Source organism: Heteronotia binoei, chromosome 18, assembly GCF_032191835.1.
Source record: "Heteronotia binoei isolate CCM8104 ecotype False Entrance Well chromosome 18, APGP_CSIRO_Hbin_v1, whole genome shotgun sequence".
NCBI classification, from domain to species: domain Eukaryota; kingdom Metazoa; phylum Chordata; class Lepidosauria; order Squamata; family Gekkonidae; genus Heteronotia; species Heteronotia binoei.
Window position 1 is genome coordinate 2,679,476 of NC_083240.1, and position 17,487 is coordinate 2,696,962.

At 51.6% G+C, this 17,487-nt stretch overlaps 1 protein-coding gene across 2 annotated transcripts in view; it reads left to right on the top strand.

Moving 5' to 3' along the window:
- Positions 1–17,487, top strand: part of MICOS10 (mitochondrial contact site and cristae organizing system subunit 10) — a 424,103-nt gene that overhangs the window by 17,153 nt on the left and 389,463 nt on the right. Inside the window, exons 2-4 of one of the 2 annotated variants that reach the window (XM_060258746.1) lie at positions 6,202–6,249; positions 9,835–9,944; positions 10,870–11,124. In XM_060258746.1, coding sequence (XP_060114729.1) covers positions 6,202–6,249; positions 9,835–9,944; positions 10,870–10,878 — 167 coding nt within the window. In that variant the 3' untranslated portion in view covers positions 10,879–11,124. Of the gene's footprint in view, positions 1–6,201; positions 6,250–9,834; positions 9,945–10,869; positions 11,125–17,487 lie in introns of those variants that run through there. The other variant, XM_060258747.1, reaches the window with a different exon arrangement.

Consider the following 17,487-nt stretch of genomic DNA (forward strand, 5'->3'; position numbering starts at 1 on the left):
CCTCCAGAACTCCACCGTGGGGGTGGGGGTGAGGGTGGGGTACAAAGCAGTCTGGCAGTGTGAGATCCGGTGCTGTTACTGCTGGCCCGTTTGTTTTCTTTGTAAGCAAGACCTTTCATGTTTTATTGTCATGGAGTTAAAGGCTGCCCTGGAGGTGCCGCACTTTAGTGGAAACAGCTGCCATCGCTGGTGTCCCTCGGTCAGGTGGGGGACTCTTTTTATGCAACCCGTCACCCCCTTGAAAGGAAATAGGGCAAGCAAAGCTCGAAGCCTGCAAACACCATCAGCCGATGTCGTTGTCTCCCCATGTGGGCACTTCATAGAATGAAATTTCTTCAAGAGGCCTTCTGTGTCGTTTCCCCGGCCCCAGCACCTGGTGGGTGGCACCCCTTAGTTTTCTACAGCATCGCGTGTACTGACGGTTCCTAAGAAATGTTGGTTGCAGCTCTCGCCTTTAGTTTCTTGCAGACGACCACAGAACCACAACAACATCGTGGTGATTCCATCAGACCCTGATTAAAAACGTCGTCATTGCTTGACTTCTGGTTCCTTGACCACACCACTGCAGGGGTGGGGTTAGCGGGGAAAGTCACTGGCTACAGCTAGCCTGGAGAAAAGCAGTTGCTTTTTGTAGAACAAAGTTAGGAGTCCAGTAGCACCTTTAAGTCCAACAAAGTTTTGTTGAGAGCGCAAGCTTTCATGTGCTTTTTTGTCTCAACCCAGAAAGAAACGCCTGTCTGTGTTTTCTTCCTAGTGATGACGATTAACCGTGTTCCATGATACTCGCGGGCACGAGGCATCTATCTTTAGCCTCTCTGTTTGTGGACCACTAGGTTGTCATGGAAAACTGGATGCCCTAGCCACATCAGCGTAGGAAATGGCAGGCCCATACCACTCCTTCCTGGCCCACCTGCCCAGAACTTGTGGGAGCAAGCTCCTTTTGTGATGCTGAAGCCTTCCGAAAATAGCAAGGAATAGTCTTTCCGCTGACGGACGCTCCCAAGTCTGGAGATGATCCGGAGAGGAATGCAAGTGTTGTTGTTTTTTTCTCCCAAGCCTGTGATAACCTGTAAAACTTCTGGACTTTTACTTGGGAAGGCCAGCAGGCCTCATTTCGTGCCCCCTCTGCTCCAGTTCCACGGAGAGGCTGGCAGGGAGCAAACAGACTTGAAGTGCGGTGGGACCTCTCTTTCCTTGCAGCTTGGGGAATATTTGGAATTCCTCAGTGCCAGGATCAATTGGTGTGAGCATTTGAATTCGTTTAGAGATGTCAGCCTGATCCAAGCACGGAGGGAAGCCAGCTTGGTGCTGCGGTTCGGAAAGTGCAAGTGCAGAAGAGTTCAACTCTGCCACGAAACTCTCTGGGTGGCCTTTTTTGTGTAACTTCCCAGGATTATTGGGAGGACAAAAGGGAGGAGAGGAAAGCTACATACACATCCTGAGGAAGAGTAGAATAAAAATGTGAAAAGCTGTTTGTTGGGATCAGAACTCTTTTGGTTCTGGAGTTCAAAGAAAAAGAGCTAGGAAAATCTTAGGCAAATATCAGAACTCTTTTGGTTATGATACTTACCTAGGATTTTCCTAGCTCTTTCTCTTTGAACTCCAGTTGAATAATTGGATCATAATGGGTGTGGGTCTTTCTGTGTTACTGAGTTCTTTTGATAAGGGGGGGGGGTCATCACTGAAAAGGCCCTGTGTCCAGTCATGCCTCAGAATTTTAAGATTTAAGATTTTAAGGTTTTTAGGTTTTAAACGCTTCGACTTTTTTAAATGTAATAACTTTGCACTCTGTTTATTGTTTTATCGTTTGTTGTGAGCTGCCCTGAGCCATTTTATGGGAAGGGCGGGATATAAGTCATAGAATAAATAAATAAATAAATAAAAATAGAATGTGGTTGCTGCAGTGTGCTGTAGTGGTTTAGAGCAGAGGACTCTAATCTGGAGAGTCAGGTTTGATTCCCCACTTCTCCACAGGAAGCCTGATGTGTGACTTTGGCCAGTCAGAGTTCTCTCAGACCTCTCTCAGCCCCATCTACCTCACAAAGCGCCTCTTTTGGGGAGAACAAAATAGTCAATTGCACCTTTAAGACCAACTTGGCTTTCTTCAGGACGTAAGCTTTCGTGTGCATGCACACTTCTTCAGACGAGGAATGAGGTACAGTAAGCAGAGCCACATATAGCTGGTGGGGTTTGGAATGCCAAGTGGTACAAAGGTAAAATCCAACAGCAGAATAGTAAAATTTAACAAATTCAGTAAACCTTTGATCTGGGTTGCATTAGCGTGGGAGAGGAAGGGAAGGGAATTGTAAGCCACTTTGAGAATCCTAGAGAAAAGCAGGGTATGAAAACCAACTCTTCTTCTTCTGCTTCAAGAAAGCCCTTGGCTCACTGGGGTTTAGAGGCTAACACCTGCCTCCTGAACGGAACCAAGGAAGGAACAAGGGAACTGTGGTGCAGTGTGTATCCCTTGGTCAACTGTTTTGTGCACGGGAGGGCAGCCTGGCATAGATCACCATTATTATATTCTCAGCATGGCTTTGGATCCCAAATGCCAATTCTTCCAATGGGACACAGAAAGCATTCCCCTCCCCCGCCCCCCAAGCCCTACAATGACGGCAAGGATGTCAGTTTCCACCAACGAAATGGAAACTGGGGTAGCGGAAGGCTCTGTTGCAGGGGTCCATCGCCCTCCTAAATTGGTTCTTGCCGATTAGCTAACTAGTTTGGGTTGGCAGCCAGAGAGCCCTCCCCCCCTCCCTGGGACAGGAAGTCCAAAAACCGGAGGGCCACAGGACTCGCTGAGCGGGATGGCCATTGCAAGCGCCCGGCTCTTTCCTGTCCGCCCCTTGGAATTAATCATTTCCCTCAGCAGCCTGGGTTTCAGCAAGGGCGGCAGCAGCAGCAGCCCCACACGCAGCAAGGGAAAGAGTTGCTTGAGCTTCGGGGGTCAAGGGGCCAGGCAATTTGTAGGATTGATAGATCCTTGCAGATGGTAATTGTTTCTAAATAGCATAAACATTGTTCCTCTCTCCTTTCTCCCCCACCCCATCAACGCCAGCTGTTCCGTGGGGAGGCGGGGGCAGAGGGGAAGCCTCCCTCGGACCAAGTCCTCATTCACAAATTGATGGCTGTTTGGGTGGAAACTTGGGTTTGGCTGGGAATCCCCAGCAGATCTTGGGAGAGCCAGTCCCAAAGCCTACCAGGGGTAGGGAATGTTGGCTCTCCAGATGTTCTCTTTTTTTTGCCTACAACTCCCATCAGCCCCAGCCAGTATGGCCAATGGCTAGGGCTGATGGGAGTTGTAGGCAAAAAAACATCTGGAGAGCCAACGTCCCCTTCCCCCGGCCTTGTCCTTGTCCATCCATTGCCTTTCAGTATCGCTTCTGCAGTTCAGCCTCTGGTTCTGCGCAAATTCAGAACGGGCAGCTCAAAGCAGACCAAGCCCCCTTATGAATCTCCACCCAATGCATTTGTATCCCCCCCCCCCTTGCAAGGGTCTTAGGAAGGCGTCCCTTCCCCATTTTTTAATTTTCTCGGCAACTTTGCAAAGCTGGTTAGGCAGAGAGAATACGACTGGCGCAAAGTTACCCAGTGAGCTTCCAAAGCGGGGTTTGTTTCCCATCTCCTTTCTGGCACTCGGGTCACTGTAGCAATCTGGTTGCTGATCAAAGCCCATTTAAAGTGCCAGAGCCACACGCGGCTGTCACTTTCATAAGGAATTACTCCCAGAAGCCTCCTCTACACCCGGGGAGGGGAAGGAGAAGCCCTGCATAGCGGAGGTCCTCCATATTGCCCCGCTCTGCAAGAACATCCAGAGTTTGGTGTCGTCGGCCAGGTTTTATGCTCTCTCCGCTGCCTGAGTGCCTAAGTGAATCGAAGGCCCCAAACCTAAATAGACTCTTGAGGAATTCTCACAGGTCAGGCTGTTTAATGTTGGGGAAGAGGCCTAATGAACTGGGTGCAGCCTGGCTGGCCATTGTTTCAATTGACATTAAACCTTCCAGATTTGCATTGCCAGGGCTGGGAGCGCATGAGACAGCGGAGAGCCCCCAGCCTGGGCAAAAGAATACATCCCTTCAGCTTGGATTGAAAAGCAGCAACCAAAGTTGGGTTTGGGGTCCTGGGTTTTGCACAGGTTGGGGTCCTGGGTTTTGATGGTTTGGGGTCCTGGGTTTTGCACGGGTTGGGGTCCTGGGTTTTGCACGGGTTGGGGTCCTGGGTTTTGCACGGGTTGGGGTCCTGGGGGTTGCACGGGTTGGGGTCCTGGGGGTTGCACGGGTTGGGGTCCTGGGTGTTGCACGGTTTGGGGTCCTGGGTTTTGCATGGTTTGAGGTCCTGGGTTTTGCACGGCCCATTTGCTTTTAAGAGGGCGACACTCTGCTCCAAGAGCCACCCACCTGACCGAGGGACACCAGTGGGCGGCCGCAGCTGTTTCCACTAAAGTGCGGCACCTCCAGGCCTGCCTTTAACTCCATAACAATAAAACATGAAAGATCTCACTTTCAAAGCAAACAAACGGGAATAAAAGCGAAGGATCCTGCTGTGCAGGGGGCCACTTCTCTCCCCCAGCACAATGAGTGAGCGGCTGGCGGGGGCGGGGGGGGGAGCCACTCAATCAGCAAAAGTTTGCCCGCTTAGCCAGAAAGGAGCTAGTCTCGTACCTGACGAAGGGAGCGTTGACTCTTGAACGTTCATACCCTGGAAATTTTGTTGGTCTGTAAGGTGCTGCTGGACATGGGCTGGTTCTGGCTCCTGCCCCCCGCCCCCCCCCCCCCCGCACCGCTGTTTCGGTGCAGAGGCTGAAGGAAGGGGAGGGCAGGCGCTTTGCCCCGTTCGTTTATTTTGATAGTGCCATACTCTGCTTTTCTCCCCAACGGAGGTCCCAAACAGCTTGCAACATAATTCCTCTCTCCTCTGTTTATTCTTGCAACACCAACCCTGTGAGGTAGGTTACAGCGGGAAAGAGTGACTGGACCAAGGTCACCCAGCGACCTTCCGTGGAGAAACAGGGATTTGATCTTTGGTCTCCCAGAGCCTAGTCTGGTGTAGTGGTGAAGTGCGCCGACTCTTATCTAGGAGAACCGGATTTGATTCCCTCCTCCTCCACTTGCACCTGCTGGAATGGCCTCAGGTCAGCCATAGCTCTCGCAGGGGTTGTCCTTGAAAGGGCAGCTGCTGTGAGAGTCCTCTCAGCCCCACCCACCTCACAGGGTGTCTGTTGTTGTCGGGGCGGGGGGGAGGTAAAGGAGATTGCGACTGTTCTGAAATTCAGAGTATAGGGTGGGATGTAAATCCAGTATCATCATCATCATCTTCTGTGTTGGCTTTAAGTGCTGCATTGAGTAGCAAGTAAGCTGTTAGTCTCTTGCCTTGAAACCCATGGGTTTATGGGTTGCCATAAAACCACCCAGAGTGCTTTGGCTACAGGCAGTATAGAGGTGAAATAAATAAGTCTGCTGTGACTCGACCGCAGTTTCCACACACAAGCTTGTATGCATGTAAATGTGCCAGTGTTTCTCCTTTCCCCATGATTGCTGTTTTCTGGGCATGCCAAGAGCAGCCCAGAGAGCAGGTCCAGCATGAGACGATAAAACTGGCTGCGAGAAGTAGGGAAGGCAGCTTCCAGCATCCACTGGAATTAAAAGCTGGCCTGTTGACCAAAAAAAAAAGGTTTGGTTGGTTGACCGGTCAAGTATTTTAAAAGCATGAGCTTCATTGGAACAGAAGTAAAGGTTTTATTCTTTGGCTGATTGCAGAAACCATTTCATTAATTGTTATGAAACCACAGCTAACTTTAGAAAGCGTAATGGGAATGGGCTGTTACAACTTTATGTAACCGTGTTAAGTAAGGTGACTGATTACTTGGAACAGATCTCCTGCTTGGCTTTTATCTTAAGATGCCTCCCGCTTCCAAAAAGAGGAACACAGTTGAAGCCGCAGTAAAGCAAAGGCATAGCAGCTAATAACCAGGAGGGGCCGCGGTGGCAGGCAGGTGTGTGCCCAGCAGGCCAGGGTCCCCCCCCTTTGGGGAGGTGGCCGAAACCATATCGGGGGGCCAGAAGGACCCCACCCCCACCATGCAGGGCCCAGCCGAGCACTGCTTGAGCCTCTGTCTGCACTTTTAGGAAGTTGTTCTCTGGGCAAGAGAGCACGTAGACACTGTCTGGAGCAAGGGTCGTAACTCTTCTGTTTCTCTCGCAGGTGCTGGTCTGGGGCTGGGCATCGTCTTCTCGGTGATCTTCTTTAAAAGTAAGTGGCTTTTGGCTCCCAGGTTTGTCTCGCTTGCAGCGGGCGCTGCTCTTCCATGTTTTCATTTGCCTTTTCATCCCTGTCTTCTTCCAAGGAGCGCTGGGCAGTGTGGATGGTCCTCTTCTCCACCCTAACCCTGTGAGGTAGACAGCCCAAGGTCCCGCCAGGAATGGGGAATTGAAGCTGGGCCTCCCCAGTCGGCAGCTGCCACTCCTTTTATCATTTGCTTCGTTGATTCCCCGCCTGACGGCTTATGGCATTCTCCTCTCCTCCGTTTTATCCCCACCATAACAGCCCTGAGAGTTTCAGAGCTTAGCCCTGCTGGGTCTGCAGTACAACAGCTAAATGGGAGTCCAGTCACACCTTCGAGACCAACAAGATTCTTTTTTGGTGGGGGGGGGGGTATAAGTTTTCAATAGTCAGACTTCCCTTCATCCCCTCCCTCATTGAAGCCTCCTTTGTCAGCCTAACCCTGTGAAGTAGGTGAAGCTCATAGTGTGCGACTAGCCCAGGGTCACCCAGCGAGCTTCCGTGGCACGAGTGGGGATTCAAACCTGGTTCTCCCAGATCCCAGTCCAGCACTCTAACCACTGAACCACACTGTCTCTCTGACCGCTGCCCCCTCACTGGTTCACTTGGCGTGTTCTTCAGTGAGGACCTTACGCCCAGCCGGCTGCCTTCCAACATTTAGTGCTAGCAGCCCCGGGTCAGTTAAGCTCCCTTCAAGCCCCATGACCCGTTGTCTGGCCAGCCCCAGCCCCACAGTCTGCGGGATCTGTCAGAATGCTGGACCTCACCTTGGTCCACTGGCTGGAAAGATTCTGAAATGGCCAGAGACTTTGGCCCCTCTTAATTGCCTCTGAGTAATTGTGTGCTAAGGTGTTGGGGGGGGGGACCCTTCCCCGGAGGATTGCAATTCCCTTACAGTTCACTCCTCATCAGGATAATCCGCCAGGCTCTCGCAAGCCGGCACACGCTGCGGTGCCTTGTCTGCTTCAGAACTCTTCAAAATGCAGGCTGCAGCCAGAGTTTTACTGAGGTTTTTTCTTGCAAATGTGGCTTAACTTTCAGGGTGGGGGGGAAGCTACCTTGAGGCTGGTATTGCAGTAAGGAGCTCATAGAGCTGGGAAAGATGCAGAAAAAAGACACCGTGGGTGATGAAGGGGTCGGAGGCGCCTTCTGCTAGAGGGGAGGAGAAAGCTCAGGCGTGTAAAGCGGGGGGAGGGGGGGCATGAGAGAGGCTTATAAAAACACACAGAGTAGAGAGTTCTTTTTAGTCTGTCCTTCTCCCAACACAGTTGGAAGCCAGTGCGTGAGCAGTGTTAAAATAAGAATGAAATAATCAGTGTAACAATTAAAGTATAAGAAGAGCAAGAGTCCAGTAGCTCCTTAAAGACAAAATTTGTGGCAGGGAAGGAGTTTTCAAGAGTCACTGTTCTATTCCTTCAGATATGAAGAAAAGATAATGACATTGGATTTATATCCCACCCTATACTCTGAATCTGAGTGGTTTACAGTCTCCTTTACCTTCTCCCCTCCACCCCCAACAGACACCCTGTGAGGTGGGTGGGGCTGAGAGAGTTCTTACAGCAGCTGCCCTTTCAAGGACAACTCTGGGAGAGCTGTGGCTAACCCAAGGCCATTCCAGCAGGTGCAAGTGGAGGAGTGGGGAATCAAACCCCGTTCTCCCAGAGAAGAGTCCGCGCACTTAACCACTAGGGCTGCCCCAAGGCCATTCCAGCAGCTGCAAGTGGAGGAGTGGGGGAATCAAACTCGGTTCTCCCAGAGAAGAGTCTGCTCACTTAACCACTATGGCTGCCCCAAGGCCATTCCAGCAGCTGCAAGGGGAGGAGTGGGGAATCAAACCCAGTTCTCCCAGATAAAAGTCTGCTCACTTAACCACTGTGGCTGACCCAAGGCCATTCCAGCTGCTGCAAGTGGAGGAGTGGGGAATCAAACCCGGTTCTCCCAGATAAGAGTCTGCTCACTTAACCACTACACCAAACTGGCTCTGGTGAACAGTGACTCAGGAGAGCCAGTTTGGTGTAGTGGTTAAGTGTGCGGACTCTTATCTGGGAGAACTGGGTTTGATTCCCCACTCCTCCACTTGCACCTGCTAGCATGGCCTTGGGTCAGCCATAGCTCTGGCAGAGGTTGTCCTTGAAAGGGCAGCTGCTGTGAGAGCCCTCTCCAGCCCCACCCACCTCACAGGGTGTCTGTTGTGGGGGAGGAAGGTAAAGAACATTGTGAGCCGCTCTGAGACTCTTCGGAATGGAGGGCGGGATATAAATCCAATATCATCTTCTTCTTCTTCTTCCTCTCCTGCAACAAACTTTTGTTAGTGATAACAGGGGTGGCCAAACTGTGGCTCTTGAAGCCCCCCCCCCCCCATTTCCCGTTGGCCAGCTTGGAGAAGGCATTTGTCTCTTTAAATTACTTCACAAAGCCAGCTGGAAAATACATTTAAAGTTAAAGTTGCTTTCTTTCCATCTCTCCCTCCCCACATCTTCCTTCTGTCCTTCCTTCTTGTGGCTCTCAAACATGCGACATATCTTGAGGCTCTCAGACATCTGGCATTTATTCTATATGGCTCTTACATAAAGCAAGTTTGGCCACCCCTGGTCTATTATTATTATTATTATTATTAATTATTATTATTTAGATTATATCCTGCCCTCCCTGCCGAAGCAGGCTCAGGGCGGCTCACAACAATCAAACTAAAACAATAAAACAACAGAGAAGCATTAGATGCTCCTGGACTCTTGCTCTTTCCTGCAGCTACAGGCAGACAAACACGCCCACTTATCTTGATGAAGGCATCTGTGAGGCCGTGGTACCCCAGATGGTAATTCTGTGCATCATCTAATGTGTCCTCAGCTTCCGACTGCCCGGCCCCAAGCAGCCTCCTGTAAAATTACTGTTTACAACCTTCCTGGGAGGCTAGCAGGGGGAAGCCTTCCTTGTCTCCTGAGCTGAGGGGAGGAGGAGGATACTGCTGCACGGGCTGATGTTGGCAGTTGCGGCTTGCCATGTTCGTGGGCCACAGCTTGTGAAGGGCCTTCAAGAGAAGCAGCGACACCTTGCACTGAGCCCAGAAAGAGGGCCTGCGGAGAGAGGTCAGAATGGAGGGATACTCCCCTCTCGCCTAGCCTCAGATCATGGAGGGCCTGCTGCATTTTGCATCGGCTGACGTTTCCGAGTTCTCTTCGAGACCATCCACGCACAGAGTCCGTTACAGTACTTGTTGCAGGCCTGTACCACGTAGCCTAAGAATGTGTTGCATGCAGAACTCAGCACCCTGGGAATCTCTGCTTTGGGATTTTTTTAAAAAGGCAAGGTTGTAGTCCTTAAGACTTGACTGGGGAAGGCCTGAAGCGGGATTCTCTGGCAGTGAGGATGCAAATGACACAGAGGCCTCAGCAGACCACGAGGCGGTCCCCCTGAAGCCCTGGCATCCTCTGCTGTCCCACCACAGAACTTTCAAAAACCCTCTTTGATAATTGCTTGTCATTTGCAAGCTTTGGTTTGAAGAGCAGTCCTTCATGTTCCCTGTAATTGCTTCTCCCCACCCTCCCTCTGTTCCAGGGAAGACGTGGCCTATCACATTTGGGTCAGGAATGGGTTTAGGAATGGCATACTCAAACTGCCAACACGACTTTCAGGCTCCGTATCTTCTCCATGGGAAATTTGTCAAGGTGAGTTGGTATCCAAGAGCCTTTTTTTTTTTAAGATGCTTGCTTAGAACTGCCTGTGAGCCTGACTTTCCCACTTAGAGGAGAGGCTGCCTGCTGCATCTCTGTAGGATTTGTTGCGCCAGCGAGGAGCGCTGGAGTGGCTCCACTGAGACAAAGTCATTCCGATGGGATTGGATCAATCCGCCACCCACCAGAACAGAAGGTATCAAAAGCACTTGCTGCCAGAAAATGCTGCCCATTGAGTCTCTGCATGAGTCACTGGAAGAGGGAAGAGGTGTCAGCAGTCAGCCTCTGGTGGGAAAGTGGGGAATTAGGCTGGATGTAAGCATTGCAGAGATTCAGCTACTCTGAGTTGGTGGCAACCCAGAAAGCCAAGATAAGGAGTGTGGCTACACTTGAGGCACCCAGGGAGCTTCACAGCCAAAGAAGGAGCTGTACCCTGCTGCCCTGGCCCTTGGGGGATAAGCAGGGCTGGCGCGTGGGAGTTGGCGAGGTAAGCAGCGGCCTAGGGCACCACCTCACCGCAGGGGGGCGGGATGCCCCCACCCTGCCTCGTCCTTCCTTTGCTCTGATTGGAGCGGAGGAAGAACGAGACAGCTGCTGCCCAGCTGCCTCCAAAGCAGGAGAGGGGGCGGGAGCGGGTGGAGCATCCTTCCTTCGCTCTGATCTAGTGATGGAAGAACACGGCAGGCAGCCCCTGTTCAGCTCCCTCTGAAGCGGGCAGGGGGTGTGCCGCTGCAATGACATCACTTTTGGGTGACGTCTTGGCGCATGTGGTTGGAGTGGGGGTGCCTGCCTGGGGCGGCAGAACCCCTAGCGCCGGGCCTGAGGCTAAGTGTGGCTCTTCTGTGGAATCCAAGGGTTGTGGGGCTGACCATGGTTCCAGGCACCGGAGCATAACGGCGCGTCCTCTTTCCCCGTGCAGGAGCAATGACAGGCGTCCGGTGGCAGAGGGACGGGGAGACCTTGCTGCATCCTCTGGAGGGTCATCCTGCCCCGGCACGAAGGCAGAGCTCTTCCCGAGTGGTCACCTGACGACGCTCTTTTCTACAGCCAGCTTATTTATGCCTGAAACCAAATCTCGTTTTGTTATCTTCTGTTGGAGACTGCAAGGAAGGTGCTGTTCTGAGAAAATAAAACCCAAACGACACACACACACGTGTGCGCTCCCCTCTCCACACCCTGCTTCTTCGTGTGCTTCCTTTGTGTAAAGCGAGGGAATGAATGCGTGGGAAGGCCCCACCGCTGAACTAACAGCTGTGGCCACCTGGTTCAGCTCGTCTTTGAAAGCTTCCTCCCCCCCCCCCCCCGCCCAGTGCCAGCTGTCCTCCGTTCCTCCTCTCCCACTCACAGCTAGACCCCGCTGAAGTTTACAGTTTCTGCAAAAAAGCATTCCCACCCCACAGTTCACATCTCTCCCCCTCCTCCATGTCTGTTGCCTCTGCCTTCAGGGGAGGAAGCCTTTTGCCAAGGCGGATACCTCGGCCCGAACTCTAAACTCCTACATAAGCCAGACGAGGATCCTGCCCTGAGACAGGAAAAGGTGTGTCAGTTGGTGGGCTTTGTCACAGGGGCTGCTGGTTTTAATCCTCCTTTCGGCTATTCTGAGTGGGAGGAGACTCTGCAGTCTCTGTAGAAGCATAGAGTTGGAAGGGGCCTCCAGGGTCATCCAGTCCAACCCCCTGCACAATGCAGGAAACTCACAAACACCTCTCCCTAAGTTCACAGGATCTTCATTGCTGTCAGATGGCCATCTAGCCTCTGCTTAAAAACCTCCAAGGAAGGAGAATCATAGAATCCTAGAGTTGGAAGGGACCTCCAGGGTCATCTAGTCCAACCCCCTGCACAATGCAGGTAACTCACAAACACTTCCTCCTAAATTCACAGGATCTTCATTGCTATCAGATGGCCATCTAGCCTCTGTTTAAAAACCTCCAAGGAAGGAGAGCCCACCACCTCCCAAGGAGGAAGCCTGTTCCACTGAGGAATCACTCTAACGGTCAGGAAATTCTTCCTAATGTTGAGCTGGAAACTCTTTTGATTTAATTTCAACCCATTGGCTGTGGTTCTACCTTCTGGGGCCACAGAAAACAATTCCACGCCATCCTCTATAGGACAGCCCTTCAAGGACTTGAAGATGGTGATCCTATCACCTCTCAGCCGCCTCTTCTCCAGGCTAAACATGCCCAGCTCCTTCAACCTTTCTTCATAGGACTTCATAGGACCATTTTTAAAGGAGTGATTTTTTAAAAGGGGAAACCTGTTGCAATGGCCTCAAGCAGACCCCTCCCCATCTTCGTCGCCCTCCTCTGGACCCGTTCCAGCTTGTCTATATCCTTCTTAAAATGTGGTGCCCAAAACTGAACACAGTACTCCAGGTGAGGTCTTATCGGAGCAGAGTAAAGCATCGACTTTTCTGTTTGGAGAGGTACTGCGGCTCAGCTGTAGAATATACCTTGCATGCAGAAGGTCACCAGTTTGATACTTGGCATCTCCAAGTAGAGGGGAGGGTGTGTGTGTGTGCAGAAGGCCCCTATTAGAGCACCACTGGCAGAGTAAACAGTAAAAACTAGGTGGGACCAGTGGTCTGGTTTGAGACAAAACACATGAAGCTGCCTTCTACTGCATCAGCCCATCGGTCCATAAGGGTTGGTCTCATCCACTCAGACTTGGAACATAAGAGAAGCCATGTTGGATCAGACCAATGGCCTATCCAGTCCAACACTCTGTGTCACACAGTGGCTAAAAAACCAGGCACCATCAGGAGGTCCACCAGTGGGGCCAGGACACTAGAAGCCCTCCCACTGTGCCCCCCACAAGTAACAAGAATACAGAGCATCACTGCCCCAGACATAAGAGCATAAGAGAAGCCATGTTGGATCAGACCAATGGCCCATCCAGTCCAACACTGTGTCAAACCAGGCACCATCAGGAGGTCCACCAGTGGGGCCAGGACACTAGAAGCCCTCCCATTATGCCCGCCACAAGCACCAAGAATACAGAGCATCACTGCCCTAGATAGAGTTCCATCAATATGCTGTGGCTAATAGCCGCTGATGGACCTCTACTCCATAGGTTTATCCAATCCCCTCTTGAAGCTTGCTATGCTTGTAGCCACCACCACCTCCTGTGGCAGGGAATTCCATGTGTTAATCACCCCTTGCGTGAAGAAGGACTTTTTATCAGTTCTAACCTGACTGCTCAGCAATTTCATTGACTGCCCACAAGTTCTCGTATTGTGAGAAAGGGAGAAAAGTACTTCTTTCTTTGCCTTCTCTATCCCATGCATAATCTAGTAAACCTCACTCATGTCGCCCTTCAGTCGACGTTTCTCCAAGCTAAAGAGCCCCAAGCGTTTCAAACCTTTCTTCATAGGGGAAGTGTTCCAACCCTTGAATCATTCTAGTTGCCCTTTTCTGCACTTTTCCCGTGGAGTTAGATGAAGCTAGGTTGCCGTGTTTTTCTGTAGCAGCAGAAAAGCGCCAGAGTCCAGTAGTCCACCATAAAGACTTAACATTTGTAGCAGCTGCTCCCCTGCCACAAATTCTGTTAGGGTTTAAGGTTCTACTGGGCTCTGGCTCTTCTCTGCTGCTACTCTGAATGGCAGTGGCTCTCCAGGGTCTTGGGCGAGAGGTCTTTCACATCATCAGGAGGGGGTCTGTCAAAACTAGGAGGGGTCTCGTCTACTCAGACTGGCGGCAGCAGCTCTCCAGGGTCTCAGCATCTGCTGCTTGCTTCTTTGAGTGGAGATATGGGGGATTGAACCCGGGGCCTCCTGCATGCCAAGCAGATGCTCTACCTCTGAGCCACGCTCCCTCCCCCAAAGCAGTTTCCATTAGGCCAAGACCTTTCCTAAGGTGGGGCATCCTGGGAAAGCCTCCCTGGGGGCCAGTTGTCTGGGAACAAACCATCTGGGCAGTCTTCAGGGGGTGGATGTGGCTGAACCATTCAAAGTGAATTATGGTAGATTCCTCACTACCACCACCACCCCGTTTTTACATGACTGGTTTTTTTAAAAAGGGAAACCTGTTGCAATGGCCGCAAGCAACAAAAGGAGCATGAAGGAACTCTTGAGTTTGGATTTTTGTCTTTTTAAAAAGTGTGTTCAATCCCATGTGGCGTACCGTAATTCAGACTTACTGCAAAAGTATTGCTCCTTTTTGCTAGGCTTGGGATAGGACAGTTGGTTTCTTGAGTCTTCCCGGGGTTGGACGCAGCTGAACCATTCAAGGTGAATTTGGGTAGGTTCTCCCTCCCTAATTTTCACAACCTAATGCAGAAACAGTCACATTTTTCCTGTTCTGGTGGCTTCAAGCAGCATTATTCTGACTCACTGAAAACTCGTCACTCCTTTTTACACAGTTGGCTTCTGGGAGGCTTTTGCAGAAGGCAAGGTCACACAAGTGGCAGGTGTGTGGCGGTCAACCTTTTTCTGGGCTGTTCCCCTTCGGGCTGCAGTTGTGGGGCTTTCCCAGACCAGGACATTCCATACCGCAGAGTTCCTGTTTGAAAAGAGTGGGGCGCTCCTGCATTCTCTCCCTCCCACGTGCCCCACACAGCGATCGCCTAGATTGGCTGTTCTCTCTCGGTGCGTTTCAGCTTATTTGAGTTGGAACCTTCAGCATCTGATTCCTTCTCCCGCTCTGCGAAACGGGCCTGCCGCCTCACCTCTCCTTTCCTCTGCCCTCGGACCTGAATGAGTTTTGTTCAAGAAAAGGTGGGGGGGCTTTGCCCTCGACTCCTCCGGCTTCTTTCCTGCACATATGTCAAAATATTTCTGCACGTGTGTGCGCTACGCTGGGGTACCGCTCACTCCCTCCAAAGCCAGCTGGGAGACTTTCTATTTCGGAACCTGTCCAAACAAATGAGGCCACAGCTCCGCAGGAGGAGAGGGGGCACCCCTTTGTGTTTGGCTCTGCAAGAGGCCTGAGCCATGATGGTGGAACAAAAGCAATTATATGTATGGGAGGGAAGCCCCTCGCTTCAAGTGCCCTTAGGAATGTTAAGCTTGGCAGAGAAGATCATCTGGAAGTGATCACCTTCTCCCTCCCCGCTTTGCTTTCTTCCTGGCTTTTGAAATCACTCCTTCCCTTTCAAAGAGCTGAGATTGGTACCAGAGAGTGTCGGATGCCGGGCTGGTTCTCTTGCTCATCCAGGCCAGCCTCTTTCCCACAGTGGTCACTCAGATGCTCTGGAAGACTCACAAGAAGGCGGCCAAATCCTGCCTTTTTGGACCTGCATCCGTGGTGCTCGGAGGGCTACAGCCTCTGGATGTGGGTCTGTTTAGTCTCTCTCTGAACAAGAACTTCATAAATTCCCTGCTGAAGCCATGGGCTATGCCAGCCCTCGCTAATGTTAGCGGCAGTGGATTCTCTAGGTGGATTTCTTGGCTCTTGCCTGGCCTGAATCTTCTGCTGCTCTGCTTCTGTTAGGAGCTCCTGAGTTCCAAAAAAAACCAAAAAGAGGTCACGGTAGTCCCCTGTGCAAGCACCAGTTGTTTCCGACTCTGGGGTGATGTCACAGCACAACATTTCCACGACAGGCTGTTCTAATGGGGTGGTTTGCCGTTGCCTTCCCCAGTCATCTATACCAGGGGTGGCCAACGGTAGCTCTCCAGATGTTTTTGCCTACAACTCCCATCAGCCCCAGCCATTGGCCATGCTGGCTGGGGCTGATGGAAGTTGTAGGCAGAAAACATCTGGAGAGCTACCGTTGGCCACCCCGATCTATACTTCCCCCCCCCCCAGCAAGCTGGGTACTCATTTTACTGATCTCGGAAGGATGGAAGGCTGAGTCAACCTAGAGCCAACTACCTGAACCCACCTTCCGCCAGGATCGAACTCAGGTCATGAGCAGAGAGTTTGGCCTGCAGGAGTGCTCTCTTGTCTATTTCTTTTACTCGAATTTTAACTAATTTGAAGCATGACTGAATGCGGAAAAAGTAAAACAGAAGTCCTGTGTCACCTTTGGGAAAAAGTGACAAAATTTACTCCCGCCTCAGCTTTTGTGAATGAGAGATGTGAATGAGCCCTGATGGCAGGGCTCAAGTTTTGGGGTGAGACGGGATGTCTTTCTCCCCCAGCACCAACAGAACTAGCTTTATTGTGGCGGACAGCTGCCTTGTGTCCCTGTGCCCCCTGGGGCAGGGCTTCCCACAGCAGCCCCACATGCAAAGGGGTGCCCCTGAGATTCTTGGGGCCCTCCGGGTTCCAGTCTGAGGGGGAGCCTCCAGCTGCAAGCACAGCTGTGCATTTGGGGAGAGGGCTGCCATTTGCCTCTGGCTGGCTGAGAAACCTCACTGTCCTCCAGACTGCAATTTGTGGGCTGTGGCTGAAGAGGAGGGGCCTGACGGTTCTCTGGCAAAAGGGATGGGGTGGCTTTATCCTCACAGCAATCCTGTGAGGTAGGTTAGACTGAGAGTGTGTGACTGGCCCAAGGTCACCCAGCAAGCTTCTACAGCATGAATGGTGATTCAAACCTGGATTTCCTAGTCTGGCACTTTTTAGCCCTGACCTGGACAGCCCACGCTAGCCTGATCTCAGAAGCGAAGCAGGGCCAGCCGTGGCTTGTCTGTGGATGGGAGGCCTCCAAGGAATACCAGGGTTGGGATGCAGAAGCAGGCCAGGGCCAACCACCTCTGAAGGTCTCCTTGAAAACCCCACAGGGTTGCAAGAAGTCAGTTGTGATTTGACGGCACCATCCACCTCCAGACACTTTTTAGGCACCACACCGTGCTGGCCCCAAGTTCCAGGAGCCCGGGGGGGCATGAAGGACATTTAGGTAGGAAAAATCCAATGCATGGTTATAGGATGGGGGAGAGTTGTCTTAGCAGTAGTCTGTGCTAAAAGGATCTCGGGGTCTTAGTGGATCATATGCTGAACATGAGCCAACAGTGTGATGCGGTGGCTAAAAAGGTAAATGCAGTTTGGGGCTTTATCAACAGAAGTCTAGTGTCCAGATCACGTGATGTGATGGTATCGCTTCACTCTGCTCTGGTAAGACCTCACCTGGAGTATTGTGTTCAGTTTTGGGCATCACATTTTAAGAAGGATCTAGACAAGCTGGAATGGGTCCAGAGGAGGGCGACAAAGATGGTGAGGGGTCTGGAGACCGAGTCCTGTGAGGAAAGGTTGAAGGAGCTGGGGATGTTCAGCCTGGAGAGGAGGCGGCTAAGAGGCGATGGGATCACCATCTTCAAGTCCTTGAAGGGCTGTCCTATAGAGGATGGGGTGGAATTGTTTTCTGTGGCCCCGGAAGGTAGGACCAGAACCAATGGGTTGAAATTAAATCAAAAGAGTTTCCGACTCAAGATTAGGAAGAACTTCCTGAGCATTAGAGCGATTCCTCAGTGAAGCAGGCTTCCTCGAGAGGTGGTGGGTTCTCCTTCCTTGGAGGTTTTTAAACAGAGGCTACATGGCCATCTGGCAGCAATGAAGATCCTGTGAATTTAGGGGGAAGTGTTTGTGAGTTTCCTGCATTGTGCAGGGGGTTGGACTAGATGACCCTAGAGGTCCCTTCCAACTCTATGATTCGCCTTCCCTAT